We start from the raw sequence: 19,991 nt of genomic DNA, 5'->3' as shown, positions 1-19,991 counted from the left end.
TAAAAATATATATATATATATATATATATATATATATATATATATATATATTTCAGCTAATGTTTATTTTAGTACCAAGTACCAACATTATTTATTCATGCTTTTAATTAATGCTATATTTAATGCAGAATTAATACATTTTGTAAGTGTAGATTAACTTTTTAAACAATTTAGCATCCACTGAATGCACATGATCAAAATCTCAAGAGTAGCATCAGGGTACACGCAGATCTTCTAGTTTTGCGCATCTTGCATCTTGTACATCTAACCCCACGCTCACTGTGGTTTCTTTTTTCTCTCCTCAGAACCTTTCTCCAAGTTAACAAAGTGTGTGAGTTTTCATGTAGGCTAACCACATCCTGTTCATCCCTTTCTTTTATCTGCTCTGTCTTTTTATGAGCTGGAAATCTGGGCTCAAGAGCGTGACAGCGAGGTGCATGTATGCTTACCACAGAGCAAAACAAACAGACTGTTAGGCCAAGCCACGAGCCAATGAAACATGAACGCAGCGAAAGAAGAGCATGGTCTTGGTGTGGAGGGGATGAATTGTGGATGCTCGCTCAAACCACAGCTATGAGACCACGCCTGCAATACGGCGCTACGCTGACCATTGTTAGCGTTTGTGTTTGTGTGCAGTAACTTCACTATAATGTACAAGCCAATTTGAAAAAGATAAACTAGATGTGCATTTCCAGATGGAAAAACCAGTGCTTGCAAGCACATGTGTCGTTATCTTACATAGCCTATATAAAAATAAACGAATAATATTATGTTAAATATATTTTATTCCAAAGCCTTTAGATATGCAAAGATGGTGCACTCATATTTCTTACGAATGGGAGAAAGTCCAACGTGCAACATGACAATAAGTCCTGCCTTCTAAATAAAAGGGCCAATCGCCAGTTGGTAAAGTGATCATGTCTCAGCAGCCGCTGTTAGAAGTTCTGGTTGCCAGTCAGTGTTCAGAGACGCATGTTTAGGACTTCACGTTGGCTGAGCCAGCCTGAAATATGAGCTTTTAAAATGCTATTTGAGTATAAGAAACATTATGGGCAGTTCATGTGAGATTTTGTTGCTGATTTGAAATATGACACTTTAATGTGAGAGTGGAGAGCAATTGCAAATATGACTGGCCAGTAAACTAACTTTCCTTAAAAGGGACTTTGTTGTACTCTCAAAATCATGTTTTAAAAGCGTAATAAAGTGGTTTTATTTTTCATGGAGAGTGTTGTCTCATGGCGGGATCACATGATCAGCTAAATCTCATTTGTTTTACCTTGGTATTATTGAGAATTTTTACTGGCTATATTTAATCATGGTTGACTGAATGGCACATCAATCGCTAACTGTTAACCTTTGCTTTTGCGTGATGCTTCTTCCACACCACTAGGTGTCAGTATACGTTTAAATTCAAAACATAGAAGTTCAAGACAAGTCCGGTATAAGTTGAAGTCAATTTTAATTAGATGCAAGAATAGATCCCCACAAATAGAGCGCTGCAGGGATGACATATTTTTATAGGCCAAAACCTGGAAACGAGTTCGCATTTAGCACTTCCTGAATTCAATGTTGTTGTTTTTTGTAGTTTTTTTTAAAGGGGTCATATGATGCTTTTTTAAAGATCATTATTTTGTGTATTTGGTGTAACAGAATATGTTGACATGCTTTAATGTTCAAAAAACACATTATTTTTCAAATACTGTACATTATTGTAAGTCCTCTATGCCCCGCCTCTCTCAAACGCTTCGTTTTCTACAAAGTCCCTCCTTCCGACAAGCGCAGTCTGCTCTGATTGGCCAGCTGACCCAGTGCATTGTGATTGGCCGAACACCGCAAGCACTCGTCGGAAATGTAACGCCCCTTACCATAATCGCGAACTTCATCTTTCAAAATAAATGTAAAGACAGAGCCCGAAAGGGGAACAGAGTCTCGTGACAGACACAGTGATGAATATGTGTTTGCAGTACACAAGCCACGGTTAAGACAGCTGACTCCACTGTGATGTGTCTCGCTCTCTCTCTCGCTCTCTCTCTCGCGCGCATGCACACACACACACACCGCTCTCTCTCTCTCTCTCTTTCTCTCTCTCTCTCTCTAAAACCGAGGTAAGTGTACTGCATCGTGTGTTCTAGGGCGGTGCTGCCTAGACTGAACTGGTGTCTGTGTTCCTGACATCTGGGCTTTTTCTGAAAGATGCTAATTGCGAGAGGTTTCTGTTGTCTGCCAGCCTGCTAATGTGGACATGCGCTCATAGGATATGCTAACAGTTTAGGTGCGGTGATGGTGACACATGCTGTGTAGCTAAATATACCCTGTGCCTGCTTTGTCGCTGTGCCACAGATATACACACACATGCATACACAAAGAGAAAGTCAAAAGAGGTTGTTCACATGCTTTTCCCCTTCCTGTGTTGAGTATACAATGAACAGAAGTTAGTCAGAAAACCAGAAAAGCTCTTGAAATACAATATGCCTTGCAGTGTAGCATGCATAAACATAAAAACATCAGAAACACTCTCTCTTTCTCTCTATATATATCCTAAGCCTATCACAGACCATTCAATGGTGCCAGTGACTTCCTCCAAATAGTATGAACCTTTTTGGGGCATGTTGTCACAAAACCTTTTCAGGAAACAACGGTCACATTTTTCAGTGGCTTTTTTTGTAGCCAGTGCTTTTTGGACATCAAATACAGCTTTTGATGACTGTAGTCGTATGACGGTCTCAAGGCCCCCAGAGGCCTCAGTCAGACCTGCACCTGCTGCTTACTGATGCTCTAAGTTTAGATGGTGCTTTTCAGTAACAAACTCTTAAACTTCTCCTTTTTAACAACCTATCTGTTGGCTTTCTCCTCACCACCTGCTACTCTGTACATCCTGGCCTATAGTTTTCATATCTTATGTGTTTTTGTCCTCAGTTGTTTTTAAACGAGAGGCTCAGATGTTTTCATAGAAAATAACGTCTGCTAATTATTTTTTTAACCGTAAGTTTTTTTTCCTTGAAAGTATACAGCTGTATTGCATATGTTCAATGTTGTTCATTTATGCCAGTTTTATATAGTTTATTTTTCATCAATCAATACTGTGGAGTCCAAAAGTCAAAGACCACGTTGAAAATCTGAGATTCAATATCAAATTCAAACCTGGAAAGGTTTTAGGTTTTCTACAAAAAAAATAAATAAAAAATTGAGAATAAATAACAAATATGAAAGATTATGCACTATTTCTAATCAAATAAGTACATTTGTGGCATTAATCCTGAGAACACTTTTGAAAGGATGATCTTTGGAGCTCAAATCATGCTGGAGATTAACATGATTATCAGGTTTTACACAAACTTGTTCATGCATTGTTATTCTTGCAATATAATTGGTAGTCAGACTTTTGGACCACTGTTTGTTGGATGGGAATAGCAATTAAATATCTTTAGCATGGGATGCACAGAGAAAGATGCATACTTCAAGCCACAGCTACATCAGAGACGCCATTTACGACTTTGAATGCGTTTTTGCAGCAATTGTCTTATCTAATCTTCCCTTGAAATAGTTTAGATCGTCATGACACCACACCACACACACCCTTTTAAAATTACCCACATTTACCAGCCTTTGCAATATCCTTCACTCACGTTTGAAGAATTTCAAAAGCTGAAATTCTGAATATTTGGAAGGTCTGCAAGGAAGTTTACATTTACAAATGCAATTTGAAACAAATCAAATGCAGTCTAATCTTATGTGCACTTTTGCAAGACAAGTAAGGCCAAATACAGCTGCTTTAATTATTGAATGTTACATAATACAAAATATATTCAACACTATTAAAAGGATTATATACGCAAAGTTGACCACATTAACCTAAAATCAGACTTAATATGTGTACTGATTTATATAATATACTTGTTTCATTCTGAGATTGGGAAATCTGATGCTTGCAATGGCAGTCGACCAAAGGTTACATTTGAAATGAGTTTGAGTTACATTTAGTTTTGCACATCGTCTACCGCTTTTAAGCGCCATGAAGCATTTACACCTCAAACTACGAACGTCTGCATATCGGATGTTTTTATTTTACTTTTAATGCAAAATTAATGCAAGAAAGCTTTTAAGATCGCAAGATGTTTGTGCCATGTTTTCTTATTTTGCTTGATGGTGTGACATCTCAAATTTCAAAGGAAGTCAAAGGAAGTTTGCTTATTTTCTGTCATTACATCACCTTTTCACAACTGTGTTAAAAGCTGACCACTGATGGACACACAAAAGCCCCCGTTTCTTACCTTCACAGCTTCTCACAGTTCCTGAAGCCTTGTCGGGTCACCCAGCGTTGACATCTCCAAGGATGCTCCTCATTACTGGAACCAGCAGACTCTCCAAACTTCAAACACTTGTCTTGTCTGTGTGTGACCTGAGTGTCTCACCTGCCTCGCAGCGTTGATTAAACGCTCTCCACTCTGACTCGTGGCTTCTCTTTGGTGTGAAGTTCTTTGGTAAAAGTTAGAGGCTGCTTGTTCGCCTCTTTATGAGATCAGCCCACAAGCCCCTGTCTGTGTCTACTTCTTTTAACACAAAGCTGATGGCTCTACTACTACACCATGGCCCACATGTCCCTCACATACGTGTATCAGTGGGTGTGGGTGCATTTATGAAAAGAAAAATGGTCAGATATGGAAAACCACTCTTATTGATTGTTCCGATATGCATTTCTGATGGCCAGATGCTAGTCTACACTCATCCTTGACTGGGTCCTTGCTGTTCAGCTTCATTTTCAGCCATTAACTAAAGTTGCAAAGGCTCTAAATTTAAGTTTAAGGAATCACAAATGTCTGTGCTGTTTTGGAAAGACCTAAAATCCTTGATCACCTTCAAAATAGGCACTCATTGCCAATGCTGTCAATAATGCCACAATAATGGTCAATTGATATGCATTTTTCAATGACAGATTCTTAAGTTCTTAATATCGTTCACACCAGCTATGAATATTGTCACATTATTGCTAGCTACTCCTTTCAGATCAATAACTACATACATGTCATAATTCTGTTTTGCTATTTTGCTTTGCATTTTTGTGATGTTACCACATATATAACAATAAAAAAAGACTATTTCCTCATATAAGTAGAACACAATACATCTATTAGCTTTGTCAGATGGCTAATGTGAAGGGACGTGACTAGTGTGCATTTCATGTGTAGCCTATATTGTCAAGGACAGCGCGCCCCCTACTGGTTATTCTAATACCTGTCAGCATTTCATCCATCTGAATTTTAGTAGAAGGTACGTAATCTATGTTAAGTTTCTTCAACTCTTAATTATAAAAATGAATAATTAATAATTTTACCGATCAAGAAGGTATAGTGCAGTTACGCAAACGCATAGGATACGGAAATACAGAAAACTACAATTTTATCATTTTTCTATGACGCTTCATATTGATTAATTATTATATAGCCTACACTTATTATAAGTTAAGCCTTTATGAGCGAGTGTAGACGATAGAGGGCTTTCAAGGATTCACTTTTTTCTTAACCACATGAACGGTCGTGTTTGTGTTCGAAAAACTGTTGCTTAGAGGTTCTCCAACAGTTTTGGCCTGTGTATCAATCTGAGGAACCCCGAATGGTACCCCAAGTATCTTTACATTTTTACATAACATCTATATCATTGACTATTGTTTTCTTAAATCAGTTTCCATTGTTAGAATGAAAAAATAGAGACTTAATTATTAAGCAATTAAATTCTATAGCCTACAGTACTGTTGAGCTGAACTGGTCTATTTACACCTCTAAATGTGTCTTTATTCTACTTAGCACACTCAACTACATGTACATCCACACACCAGAAGTGTGAACATGTGGTTTAACAAGCCTGAGTTCAATCAGATATCAGACAAATTTACCCCAGCCTGAAACCATCTTCATTGTGATCATGTTTCATATTTAATCATGAGCACTTTAATCATTCACTTTACAAATACCCCATATATTAGGAGGGAATCATTTATGAATACGTCTACACAATTACTAGCACAGTTATTTTCATTACACATTCTGTGTACAAAATACTATGAAGCAAATGAAACCATTTTTAGTTTTGTTGTTACTTTGTGTGTGTGTGTTGCTGCAGCCGCATATTTTTTTTCTTATTCTTCTGTTTTTCCTTTACATGGAACATTACGAACTCATAACAGCTTTGGTGAAAAGTTGTTTTCGATGTCGTAATGAGTTAGAACCAGTATTTCACACAAGCAAGGTGAATACTAATAATAATTTCCATGAAACAATCAATGATGTGCCTGTGAGAATTCCCAAACTTGAATCAGATTTATATGCAATAAGCAAATAAGGGAAATGAGAGTAAAATGATTACTACTTTTTATTACAAGTGGCCACATATTTGCAGAATAAACATTTTGATATTATACAAGTCATGGTTTATCTATCATTTGCTAGGCCGTATGGAGAGATTGGCTTGCACATCACTACATTGAGCAAAGCAAATACCTTATGTGTCTATACAGTGATCAATGGGGTCAATGGGGTCCAAAACCAACACTGGACCCCAGTAACTTTCACCGTATAGACAAAAACACAAAGACATTTTTCAAAATATTTGTGCCCTACAGATGAACGAAAGTCTGGAACAACATGAGTAAGTCTACAGTTTGTTTTTGGGCGAACGATCCCTTTTAGCAGGTTATTATCACAATGAAAAACTGTTCAGGCAGCATTATTGCTGATTAAGGGTTCTCCGAGCAAAAGATTCTTCTGAGCTGTCCTGAGATCTCAACAGACAGCATGCTGTACCTGCTGTTGAAGTTCCACAGGGACCTTACGCCATTACGAGATCCGTCTGTGTCTCGTAGCGACAGAGGGAAGGACAGCGGCCAGTTGGTATGAAGGGGAGATGGACGCAAAGACGACGAGCCCCAAGGTAGCATCTGGTTGCTGTGCTGGGTGGCAGACTGGCTCAACCCAGGGAGCAGCTGAGGAGGGGGTGGTGAGGCCGCAGATGCTCTCTGGGCCGGAAACAGTTGTGGGTGGCTTGGTGGGTCGTTGCTGGAAGAGACCTGTGGGTGAGATGCTGTGTCTGTCTCTACTGGGTCAGCGCTGTTGTCCAAATGGCTAATCTGTGAAGGTAGGTTGGCACTTTTAGGAGGCACTCTCAGGGGCGAGATGAACGGAGATGAGCCGTGCCAAGAGTAATACAGCTCTGGAGCTTCTGGAGCATTACCGGTAGGCAAACCCCACAAGGAAGGCTTGAGATGGGACGCTGCGGGATAGTGGAAGGGCACCATTGGATGATTGGCATCCAGACCTCGCCCAATCCCCATGTGATACTGCAAACTCAGCACCTCGGCCCTGAGCTGGGCGTTCTCCTCGCTAAGCGCCATAAGTTGCTCCTCCAGCATGAAGTCGTTGATTCGTCGCTTCTCTCTAGAACGCTTGGCGGCCTCATTGTTCTTCTTCCGTTTCACCCAATAAGACGTGTCCTTTTTCTCAGCAGGAGTCATCTCGCGTTTACGTCGTCTGTTGGGCATGAGCGGGTTGCGGTATGACTGGAGGTGGAACAGTCGTCGTGCCAGTACGGTTGAGCCGGTGAGTGGCAGTAGCCTTCTTAGACCTCCAGGGTCATCTTTGCTTGTCAAGATCTCGCCCGTGGAGGACGGAAGACAAGCATCTGCTAGATGCTCGGGACTTCTCATGGTACTCATTGTTCTGGAAAGATAAAGAACTTGATCAGTAGGCCAAACCAATACTTTGATTAAAAAAAGTATCACTTTTAGGCTTGAGAACGGCAGTAATCATATACTTGTTGGTATTGCTGTACTGGTGATATTAGAATTTAAGAAGAACGATGCGAAAGCTCAGGATTTTTTCTCTTCCATGAAAGAAGAAGCATGCACTATTAAATGCAAGTTAAATTCATTACCACTTATTAGCGTTCATAGTGCAGTTTCCTGTCTGAATGAGGGTAAAAATAAATGTGAGAAGCTCGCCAGCCTAACAAGGAAACGTACTGGGCAAATCCTAATTTTAAATGTGCAAAATAATGATATAGTTTGCGAAAAAATGCGATATGCTCAATTAATGATGATGTTAGATTGGATCTAATGCATACAACCTTGATATGATCAATTTATGAGGTCAACCATGAAAAAAGATCTTGATTTGCTAAAAGCAAGTCAAAAAATGTGTATGTCATTTAAAACCATTGCATATCTGCCAAACTGACTTAACATCAAAATAGTGGCTATTCGTTTTGTGACTTTTTTCTTTCTCCAAAAGCAATTTGTTTGGTGAATATGAAGCTTCTTGCAACAATCCAGATATATCAATCCAGAGTTAAACTACTGCATGATTTGCATTTAATGAATTCAGTATTTTAACGTTTGCATACAGAATACTAAGTATTATGTATAAGTACTACTTTGCAAAGTCTTAACTGAGGAGAACCGTTGCGAGAAAAAATAGCTTTACCTTACCTTTACGGTGCTGTCACAGGAATGATGCTAGAAAGTGAAGATGAATTAAAGGACATCAGCTTAAAACTAAAACTCGTTTGGCTGGAAACTTTCAGACAAACTCTGTCAACCAATGGCAGTCACGGTGGCACATGTAATCTGCACACGTATGCCTATTGCATGAAAGGAGCTGTAGTAGGTGAGGACCACATCTTCCTTCCTTAGATATGGAGGCGGAGAGTTGCAAACAAGTATCTCAAACCAGTGGTTTGAGTTATGACTCACTTTTTGGTTTGTTCTACTTTTAAAAGAATGAATAAAAGAAATTATCGCTGGCGCACTCAGCATCTTGATGTTTTGTTTTCATTTTTGTTTACGCATTGTCTTCTGTCCAGTGGTTATCCATGCCGTTAGCTCTTCATTTTAGTTCTAAACCAAAACTAAAACTTTTTTGTTTATTGAATTTCACACACCATTATCTGCTCATGACATTTTCTTTTTTTAAAGGGGTCATAGGATAAAAGGGGAAAACATTTAACCAGATTAAAAAAAAACACTGGGTGGATTTTTATTATTATAGGGTGGTTGTTTACACACACTGCCAACACACATTTCAGTTCAAACAACTTGTAAAAGTGCATGTAGCACCCTATGACCCCTTTAAATGTACATTTTATTTATACATTTATTTTTAATATCATGGATGCCCTGTGAAGTAACAATCCCACACTTCAACCAAAACTAGCACATTAATTAGATTGGCCAAACATACAGCACTGAGGCCCATCAGTGTGGTTGTATGTTCACATTGAGGTTATTTCGGCCATAATTCAAATAGAGTATGCTAGTATGGGCATATGTGTATTATTATGTTTTATTTATGACATTCTGCTTTTTGATTATAATGTGTAAAATGCAAACAGCATAATTAAACGTAATTATTCATCATTTAGTAAACCAAATTCTTCAGAAAGCGCTAGTATGTCATTCAACCAATTATAAGAAGTTGAAGCTCAGTAAACACTGGAACTGAAGAAGGTTAAGATCAGGTAAAACAAACTCTCAATTGTGGCTAAAAAGAATAGATTACTAAGAATGACTTGCATGAAAAAATTAGAGGTTTTTGCAGAGTTTACGTATGTCATCTGGGACTGTCCTTCCAAATTTCCGCAGAAATTGTTTTCGTGTTCTAGATTATGACTAAATCTGTGTCGCTGTGAAACATAATGCAGGTGCGTAGCTTGCACATGGGTTACACAAACTTATTGAAGTTCAACTTGTGGCAGTTCCACTGCCAACCACAAAACAAGTAAAAAAACCTAAAATCTTGACTAGTAAATGCATAATGCAGGAAAAATATAATCGGATGAATGCGATGTTGTTGCCTTCACCTCATTTATGAGAGTAATGCTGCGCATCACCTGTGGTTGGTTTGAAGAATTAGCCACACTTGACATTTTAAGACTGTGTCTGCAAGATAAAAATGGGCCATGTATCGTTCGTTAAAAAACACGATGTTGTTGGTGTTCAACAGGTGTTGGATCATAGCTCAGGCTTGGGGTCGCAGTGGTTGCGAAGAGTGTTGGTGGGGCGGCATACCTGTTGGTGTTTACCGGTGACTCATCGAATAGCTGTTGGATCCCTCTGTGATTTTTTTTCTTCTTATACTCGGTGACTCATAACGCCACCTCAAAGCTCCACAGAACTCAAATGTTTTAACGTGGGACATAACCTGTAGTTCAGATGTACCGTTTTGGTTACCGCACACAGCCCCCTCACGTGGTGCGCACATTCGCACGCGCAAACACAGTTCGGGCTTAACCAGGTAATCAGTCCTAATGTATTTGTTAAACTTGTAGATAAAACAGCACATTTTTCAAGTATGCTGCAATGGCGCGTGTGAATGAGGATGAACGCTCACCGCAGCTGGCGCGCATTGAAGTTTGAACTTTCAGGCCTCACCTTTTGCATACAGTTCAGCTGCGTTGTTTGTCTGTACAGTAACTCCAATCACCCTGTTTCTTTCTCAAGTGAATTCAAACCACTTCCTGTCTCTGAGTCGTCAGTGTTTTCTCCTCACAACGACCTCATTTTAACTAGCCCCTCTCCCGTTTTTGACTCGTTCGTCGGAACAGAAACTAAAGCAGCGATTGCAGAGCAGCAGACAGGGGTATACCCCAAAAACCTCATTCGAGGCCACCTACTCACTTCCCAGAAAACAAATGATTTTGCTGATATTTTACATTAGACGTTGGGTTTTTGGAGCACTGATGCCATGACGTTATCTGCACGCCTTTCATTCATTGGCGTATTTAGTTCAGACTCATTAGGGATGTTGAAATCGTAGGCAAATCGTTGTTTAGGGTGGCAAGGATGGATAAAAGGCCTACGAAATGGTGATGGTGAGACTTTGACTTCTTCAAATAAGATCTGCGGCATTTTGCAAGAAAGGCGTCCAGTATAGATGTTTATGTGATGAATTCAATGCAATGCAAGGTAATATTAGAGCTTCTGAAATCTTTTTAAGAAATTCATACTTTCATTCAGCAACACTTAAGACATATTACAAATGATTTCTATTTCGAATAAATGCTGTTCTATTCATCAAAGAATCCTGAAGAAAATGCGTAACATTTCCACAAAAATATTAAGCAGCACAGCTGTTTTTAACATTAATAATAATAATGTTTCTTGAGCAGCAAATGAGCATATTAGAATAATTTCTGAAGGATCATGTTATAAATTAATACATAAATTACATTTGAAATATTTTCAAATAGAAAAGTTACTAAAAATGTACTGATATTTCACAATATTGCTGTTTTTTCTGTATTTTTGATTAAATAAATGCAGCGTAGGTGAGAATAAGCGACTCAAAAAACATTAACAAATGTTACTAATCCAAAGTTTTGAAATGGTATCTTTTGACCTTTGACCTCTAAGAGTAATTGAGAACCATTTCAGCTTTTCTCTGAGCATCTATCAAAACAAAATGCTCAAAAGTTGCATAGGCCATAAAAATGTGATACATAATGTCTTGATGTTTTTTTTTTTATTATTATTATTACAAACGAACTGTGTTTTTGAAAAATGTGAACACATACTGATTTATTTTTAATATTATTTTTTTTCTTAAAATAGTAAAATTATCAAAACTATAACATCATGCTAAATTCAGGAAATTAAGGGGGTCTGAATACTTTCCGTACCCACTGTATATATATATAACTTAATTTAAAAATATATTTAAAGGTAATATATTGTATATACTGTATCAATAATAATAATATCTTATGTTTGAACTTGCATAAAGTCGACTACCTTTTTAGATTTCATCACTGCACACTCTGTTCATTCTCAAACAACTAAGCTTGAGGTGCATTCTGGGATGCTTTTGAATTAAAATGGCAGTTTTGTAAAGAAAATGATATATATGCACCATTTGTTTGTCCGCACAACTAATTTCAAGAAGCACCAAATGTGTCCAAACTTTAGACTGGTTTAGTTGTACATAATTGCCAAAATAAAATATTTTTTTCTCCATTAATACACTCTATTTGAGTACTCAAATAGAAATATAACACACAGTGACTACAATACCATTCTCTGCTCTCAAGAAGGCCACATACGCGTGTTTACAAAATGCAACCTGCGGTTTTGTCTTTTCATGCAATTAAATATATCCACTGTGTTCTGATTGATCTGAGATCACTGCTACCGTTTGATCGCACGGTCATGGCCATCGACAGACCCTCATTAGGCCTCCATCAGCACCTGTGGAACCGCATGCGGTGAGGCTTTCAGAGCGAGATATGTGCACTCATTGCGGTTTGACAGGCTTGGGGCAACAGTTAAACTGTAATGGAGCACTGCCAATAGCAACCTGGTCAACCGGTCACAATGGCTCTGCAGGTCTGGGTCTCATCTCGCAAACCACTCTGCATCTGAGAGAGGCCACGTGTAAAAATAGATGAGCTTGATAGGACTTGAGACGCGTTATCTCACACACACACATGTATGTGCAGTCAAACCTCCTACACGGCTTCAGCGCAGCCCACCGAGTTTTGATAGCCTAAACGCAGGGGCCACCGTAAAGGGACTCCTTTGATTTGAGACCTTAAAGGGGTCATGATTGAACCACTTTGGGCCTTGATATATGGTCTTGCAGCAGGTGAATGGATGCTAATTAAGCTGCAGTGTCTTTGGCTGCCACTAGATGGAGCGCTAGTTGAAGAGTATTGAAACAGGAGCATGTGTGTTAGCGATCCAATTAAAATAAATAAATAAATAAAAATTATATATCACAAATGTCCTCACTGTAGTTATCTGAGATGTGATATGTCTTCATTTGCACCTTGTACAGGGCTAGTCGTCTTCACACCTAATGCAGTTCTCAGACACTTTTAGCGCTAGGACACTTCCTGGCTTAAGTTAGATTGTTTTGGCATATCGCTGATGTGTAAAGTTATATCTGTTTCCACGAAGCAAAAAGGAGAAGTGAAAACGATAGATGACAACAAAGACAACAAGATTAAGGCATAATAAAACAACATCTTCTCAACTTTTCAGTCCACTGTGAAGAAAACCTTCACGTTTGAAGATGCTTCAATGTAAACATGCACACACAATGGCTCGAAAAATATCGGCCTGTAGAAAACACACGATGACAATATTTTGAAAAAAACTAAAATAGAATTATATAATACAGTATAAAATATATGATAAAAAATATAATATATGTATATCTTTTACCCTTTTTCAGACATCTGACTTGAAGTTGACAATGCTTATCGTTCTCTCTTTTAAGGACTGTCTGCAAACTTAGTGCATTTATGCCACCTACTGAGCAGTATTAGGGACAGATACTATACACTATTACATGATATAAATTATACACAACTTTGTGATTATTAATATTTAGTATTCTTTGTATAAAAAATAATTAAAGCACCAGTCAATAGCTTAGACACTACATTGTAATTTCTGCCTCATGATGTATGTTTAAATATTTTTTTATAGACATAGAAATTGTGCATACTACTTATGAATTTCACTTGTGTGTGTGTGTGTGTTTGGTTGGGGGGGTGTATAGTTATTATATATAGATATAGGCCTATACTAAATGTACTATTTGATTTATGACACTCCCCATTGTCTCATGTCTGAGGGGAAATCTGAGGGAAATCCCTTTTGGAATTGTGTGTTAATGCTTATTTTTGTTTTACGGAAATCACCTTCTATAATTTTTTCCCTTACTTCTCATGTTATTTCAAGCAGTTACGCAATAGGTAAAATTCTGTCTTTAAGTCTAAATGTTTACGTTATGCAGGACCATTTTAATCTGCATTGAATTTATTATTTTTATTTTTTTGCTTCTTGTTCAGTTGAATGAATTAAAATGAGCTGAATAACATGATTATTGAAAATTTTGTAGCCACTTAATTGACCCTTCGCAGGGAGTTTGATTGACAGGCGATCGGACCAATTATAATGCCGAATCTGCCATTTTGTCTGACAAACAAACCAGACTGGAGAATAGATTAACGTCGGTTTAGTTGAAGTTGATTGAAACAAGATAACTTCTGATGTTCATTCAGGTTTATTTAGTGCTTTAACTAGTAAATGCGAAAAGATGATTGGTTCTTGAGCAGTGTTGGGCAGTAACTAGTTACTAGTAACTTAGTTACTGTAATAATATTACTTTTTTCAGTAACTAGTAGTGTAAATAATTACTAATAAGATTTCAGTAATAATATTACAGTTACCATCCATAAAACAGTTTAGTTACTTTTGATGCCTCAACCCGCTGATTTAAAATCCAACAATCAAATAATTCCTAGATTTATTTTCATAATTTTCACAACTCGCACATGCATGTGATGTCCCCAGTGCAGCAGGCAAGCTTGGAATATGGAAAAGCTTATATTCAGCAGATAGAAATATTGTATTATATTGATTTTGTCAGGAAAAAAGATAATCTGAAAACTGTTGTGTAAATTGTGGCTTTACTTTACTCTGGCATTACATCGCACCCACATCCCTCTGATCAGCATGTGGTACGGCCTGTAGAAAACACACGATGACAATATTTTGAAAAAAACTAAAAAAACTAAAATAGAATTATATAATACAGTATAAAATATATGATAAAAAATATAATATATGTATATCTTTTACCCTTTTTCAGACATCTGACTTGAAGTTGACAATGCTTATCGTTCTCTCTTTTAAGGACTGTCTGCAAACTTAGTGCATTTATGCCACCTACTGAGCAGTATTAGGGACAGATACTATACACTATTACATGATATAAATTATACACAACTTTGTGATTATTAATATTTAGTATTCTTTGTATAAAAAATAATTAAAGCACCAGTCAATAGCTTAGACACTACATTGTAATTTCTGCCTCATGATGTATGTTTAAATATTTTTTTATAGACATAGAAATTGTGCATACTACTTATGAATTTCACTTGTGTGTGTGTGTGTGTTTGGTTGGGGGGGTGTATAGTTATTATATATAGATATAGGCCTATACTAAATGTACTATTTGATTTATGACACTCCCCATTGTCTCATGTCTGAGGGGAAATCTGAGGGAAATCCCTTTTGGAATTGTGTGTTAATGCTTATTTTTGTTTTACGGAAATCACCTTCTATAATTTTTTCCCTTACTTCTCATGTTATTTCAAGCAGTTCACATGACAATTAATGAGATTAATACAACACTTCTACTTGAATGTCACTACCAATCAATATTGAGTGTTTGTAATAAGTTCTGACTGCGATCCAATGTGGATTTTGGTCAAATGATGAGGCAGAAATATGTTGTTAGTAAGAAGAATTTTATGTGGAAGATACACCGTTACAACTTCTGTGGGGCGTGAAGAAAAAGTAATGTAACTAGTAGTGTAACTAATTACTGTTGCCAGAAAGTAATAAGTAAAGTAACAATATTACTTTTGAAAGGAGTAACTAGTAATGAGTAATATATTACATTCTTTGAGAAACTAGCCCAACACTGTTCTTGAGCTGCTTGAACTGAGGCGCTACAACGATCTGTCGCGACACATTAAAGGGCCACAAAACGGTATTTATAGTTTGAATTTCTTACAAAATGACAAAAATTTTTAACTGAGACTTTGTTTCATACCAAAAGTAACCTGCTTTGTCTTGTCTGTCGGCGCGTTGTCAGTTTCATCTTTTCTCTGTGATTTATTTCTTAGTGCATGGGAACATGATGTGTGTTGTGAGAGCGCCATGGATCATTGAATGTTGCAACAGTAACGAATAGGGGCGGGTCTTTACTAATTTCATTGCGTTCACACTACATAATATATTCAAAATTGAAGTTTACTTAATTTGTGTTAAAACTACATTAATCATTTTTGTTGACAAACTGGACAGTGAATCTCTAGTTCACAGCATGCTTTGCAAAGGACTGCATTTGGAGAGCAAATTCAGGGATTCAGGGACTTTTATGTGTTTTTCAGTAAAGGGAAAGACATGTTAAGTGAAGTGACCTGACGTGTGGCCAAGTTTAGTAACCTATACTCAGGATTTGTGCTCTGCATTTAACCTATATCCAAGTCCACACAGAGCAGTGGGTGTGTTTAATTAAACCGTTTTAAATTAAATTAAGTAAGGGTAATGAATTCATTTCTTAAATGTGTGTAAACTACAAAGAACAAAGTCATAATACAGAATGATGTGAGGTTGCATGAACAAATCTGTACAGTCACTAAACCTCTGCACTGGGGCAATACAGTCAATAAAATGAAGGAGGAGTTACAGTCAGAAATTTTTAGTGGGATTTTGGGGATTTTTTGATCATCCGCTAAGCAAAAAACAGTGTGATTGGTTAGAAAAACAACCTGAGTCAGAACTGAAGGCTTAATAATGCAGTGCACTTAACTTGACCTTTCATTTGCAGTGTGATAAACAAATTATAAATAATATCTACCATGTTTATTCATCAAAAATACAATAATTAAATGTGCAAAATAACTTTTTTATTTGTGAGATTTCATCTGAATATTTTTTGCCTCTTGCTTATTTTGTCCTGACATATTGCAGAAGGGTTCATGAAAGAGACAGGGTTAATGATATGAGACTTATGGATTACAGGTTACATGAATGAGAACTGTACTTTACCTGGGTGAGAAGAGGAGGATGTGATGTGAACCATGGATCTGCTATCAAGGAAGTAAAAATGAAATGCTTCAGTAAGCAGGTGAGGTACTTTGTGGTTGAATCTCCACATGTTGTACTGCTCATTTAACACTTCATTTAACTAGATCTTTAGTAATGTTTTACTACCTCTAATGCAAATGCATAATTGCAATACATACATATATAGCTACACTTTTTTCTACAAAATTTGAGTTGCTAGAAACAACAACAAAATGGCCCATGCTTTGTGATATGAAAAATACGAATTTGTCAACACCAATAGCTTTATTATTTCAATAGTCTATTATTTAATTATTTTCAATAGGTGAGACTGAGTCAATAAAAAAAAAACTGTAGTCTTAATGTATTCTTAATCACAACCGAACGCTAGATTCGTCATTGTTTATAATAAATATTTGACGTGGCATTTAGTGTATCTGATTCAGACGGACAGACACAGATTATGGAAGAAGCAGGAGGTTGCGCCAAAAATAAATAAAAATTGAATACGTAATTCAATAATACATAGCCTACTGGATACACATCTAAATAATCCAAGTAACATATATATTAGGTATAAACTCTTTTTAGTTCACAAACAGCATATGAGATTCTTCATCAACTGTGGGTCCAAAATATGAATCATATAGACGAGCATAATGTGGAAAATGAAACTTCTGAATGTCATGAGAGCTCGTCTTTAACCCTTCAGATGATTTCAGTTGGGAAGTTCAGGTCAACGGCCGCTTTGATGAGTAGTCGCGCTGCAAATCTTTCCGATGTTTGCACCGGAGCCGTTAATTATGGTAAAACTTTGAAACTTTCACTAAATAATATTTATTTAAAAATACTGTTCCTAAAGGGTTGTTGCCATGGTGTAGAGATACAAAAATACCCCCTGACCTTTCTTCCCCATAACCTGTTAACAGTTTCAGTAAGCGGCAAACGCTTTCTTAGTTCTTGTGCATGTTGTGGTCATGCAGGTTTGAGGGTTTAATTTTCCTAACTGTGATAAAAGGTTTTACACATTTACATGTCTAAATGAGAAATATGACAGCATATGTTTCCTATAGTGTTTTCATGATGTCAGTTTGGATTCGCCAATATTATAGTAGCCTATAGCATACTGGTGGACATGTCAACTACTGTTATAAAACGAATTTTGCAAACCTCGCTGTTTCTTTGAAGACAAAAAATGACCAAAAAAAACATTTCAGGATAGCGTACTTCTGTTCTTTGTCATTATTTTTTATGTATAGCCTACAAATAAAATTATTATTATTATCATTTATAAAAATTTAAAAAGTAAAAATGCCTTTTACAGAATTTCTCGGATGTTCACAAGCATACATTAGGCATTGATTAGAAATACAAAGGAAACTTTTAGTCAATAGACTACTTTCTGTTCACCAACCACCATGGCACGGCATGTCACCACACACTAATGGCAAATTAAAACCAAGTTTGTCCTTATGTCCTTATGAATCATTTGCGTAGTGCCTAGTGGTAAGACTACTGGGGGTGTGAAAATATGCTGGTCTTTGCATCATGTGTGTTTCATTCAGTCTGTTCCTTTATTCGCCTTGGTTTATCGCAATTGTGCTGCTCCTGAATGTTCTGTTTATACGTGGGTTTAGAAACCTGGCCGTTGGTGTAGTGAGTGGAATCGGAGAACTTTCATCAGTTACAATCTCAACCAACACTATTTTCAGATAGAGCTTCAGTGTTGTTCTGTCAGTGAACCACATAGTCTTTACTATGTAGAAACATTTGTGGGTAAGAGCATCTCCCTCTGGCCAAGCACTATAACTGATTGATTTCAACTGACTGATCCTTCACACAGAATTGAATGCAAGTACAAATAAATAATGATGCCGCAGAAATATAATATGTATATTTTTTGAGTAAATATCTAAACAGCCTGAAACGATACATTTCAATTTAAATGTCTGTTCTGGGAGTATGTAACTCAGTATTACAGGTTTTTAAACTTTTGTAACTTTTTAATGTCATGATTGCTAACGCCTTCGTCTCATTGTATTGTGTTAATTTAGCAAAATCACTGCTGAAGTCTGTTGCAGATATGATATTCATGCATATAACTATGGTTGCAGGGGCACAGTCAACTATACAAGGAGGAGCCATGCTATCGAAGTCCTGCCCAAACCCTCACAGACCCAATTGCAAACGGTGAATTAATTAAAAAAGGTGAATTTATTTTGCTTCAAAATCTTGACACCCATTCAATGCCATTATAAAGCTTGGAAGAGCCAAGATATTTTTAATATAACTCTGACTGTATTCGTCTGAAAGTAGAAAGTCATATACACCTAGGATGGTTTGAGGGTGAGTAAATCATGGGGTAATTTTCATTTTTGGTGTACTGTACTATCCCTTTAAGACAGTCATTTAACTGTAGGGGGGTCCAAAGTTGCAAAAAATATACAAAACTACATAAAGTTGCTTACACTGTTTTTTTAGGTTTATATTTTTTAAAAATTCCAAATGCATTAATTTTTTTTATAAAATATATTTAAAGGGTTAGTTCACCCAAAAATGAGGACGCGTTTATCTCGGTATCTTTGGACGCGCGTTCACGACAGTTCCATGACGCGAGCGCTGCCCCAGATCCGGCGTATCTTATATTATGGATGTTTATATATTTTAAGAAAAACAAAATGTTGTGCAATTTTATGATTAATACATTTTAAAATTATTTTTTATTATATACTTGAAATTATCATTTCAATCATTAGAAAAACTGTGGAAAGATTATTGTCTAATTGCCTCATGATGGCTGTCTAATGTCTCGGCATTATTATTCTTCTTCAAACTGCAGAGACACCAAGTTCTGTCAGGCCATTGCCAATACTGAGCTGAATGGAGATCAAACTGAGAAACATGGGTAAGCAAAGACTAATCTAAAATTCTCATATTTTTAACTTACAATTTCCACAGTGCAGATTTCGCTCTGGCACAGTTCAGCTTCCTTCGCAGGCTGCTGCTGGTACACGGGCACTGGTCATACTACCGCATCTGCATCCTTCTGCGTTATTTCCTCTACAAAACCACTGCTTTTGCTCTGGTGCACATTTGGTATAGTTTCTACAATGGCTTCAGCGCTCAGGCAGAGCAACTAGGTCACTTAAAACACTTTACACCCACCAACTCCAACCACACTGCAAAAATATCTGTCATTACAGTCAAACTGAGATACGTTTGAGATGTACTGTAACATGTTTGAAGGAAGTCAGATCATTATCAGTAATCAAGATTGAAATCCAAGCGCAATGACTGAGACTGGATAAGCCATACGCAATTATGTCTGTCTTTAGGCAAATTTGTCTAATTGTATGAT

At 37.0% G+C, this 19,991-nt stretch overlaps 1 protein-coding gene and 2 long non-coding RNA genes across 3 annotated transcripts in view; 1 reads left to right on the top strand and 2 right to left on the bottom strand.

Annotated features, from left to right (window-relative positions):
• Nucleotides 1-16,040, bottom strand: part of LOC107729692 (uncharacterized) — a 19,517-nt gene extending 3,477 nt beyond the window's left edge. Inside the window, exons 1-2 of the long non-coding RNA XR_001638610.1 lie at nucleotides 15,968-16,040; nucleotides 6,002-6,003 (exon numbers count right to left, since the gene is read on the bottom strand). This is a non-coding gene — a long non-coding RNA (uncharacterized LOC107729692). The remainder of the gene's footprint in view (nucleotides 1-6,001; nucleotides 6,004-15,967) is intronic.
• The window catches only part of LOC107729691 (uncharacterized), a 23,087-nt gene extending 4,252 nt beyond the window's left edge, over nucleotides 1-18,835 (top strand). Inside the window, exons 2-3 of the long non-coding RNA XR_001638609.1 lie at nucleotides 16,589-16,694; nucleotides 18,748-18,835. This is a non-coding gene — a long non-coding RNA (uncharacterized LOC107729691). The remainder of the gene's footprint in view (nucleotides 1-16,588; nucleotides 16,695-18,747) is intronic.
• On the bottom strand, nucleotides 6,690-7,705 carry LOC107729689 (nuclear factor interleukin-3-regulated protein-like). Its single transcript, XM_016540355.1, has one exon. It carries the CDS (start codon nucleotides 7,703-7,705, stop codon nucleotides 6,731-6,733), a length of 975 nt encoding a protein of 324 aa, XP_016395841.1. The 3' UTR covers nucleotides 6,690-6,730.
• Nucleotides 18,836-19,991: the final 1,156 nt, after the last annotated feature.

The sequence above is a fragment of the Sinocyclocheilus rhinocerous genome, unplaced genomic scaffold, assembly GCF_001515625.1.
Source record: "Sinocyclocheilus rhinocerous isolate Xijiao unplaced genomic scaffold, SAMN03320098_v1.1 scaffold1149, whole genome shotgun sequence".
Classification (NCBI taxonomy): domain Eukaryota; kingdom Metazoa; phylum Chordata; class Actinopteri; order Cypriniformes; family Cyprinidae; genus Sinocyclocheilus; species Sinocyclocheilus rhinocerous.
This window is presented reverse-complemented; position numbering and strand designations above follow the sequence as displayed.

What these genes read in the sequence shown, in the direction of transcription:
- LOC107729689 (XM_016540355.1), bottom strand. Translation starts at nt 7,705, where the DNA reads ATGAGTACCATGAGAAGTCCCGAGCATCTAGCAGATGCTTGTCTTCCG.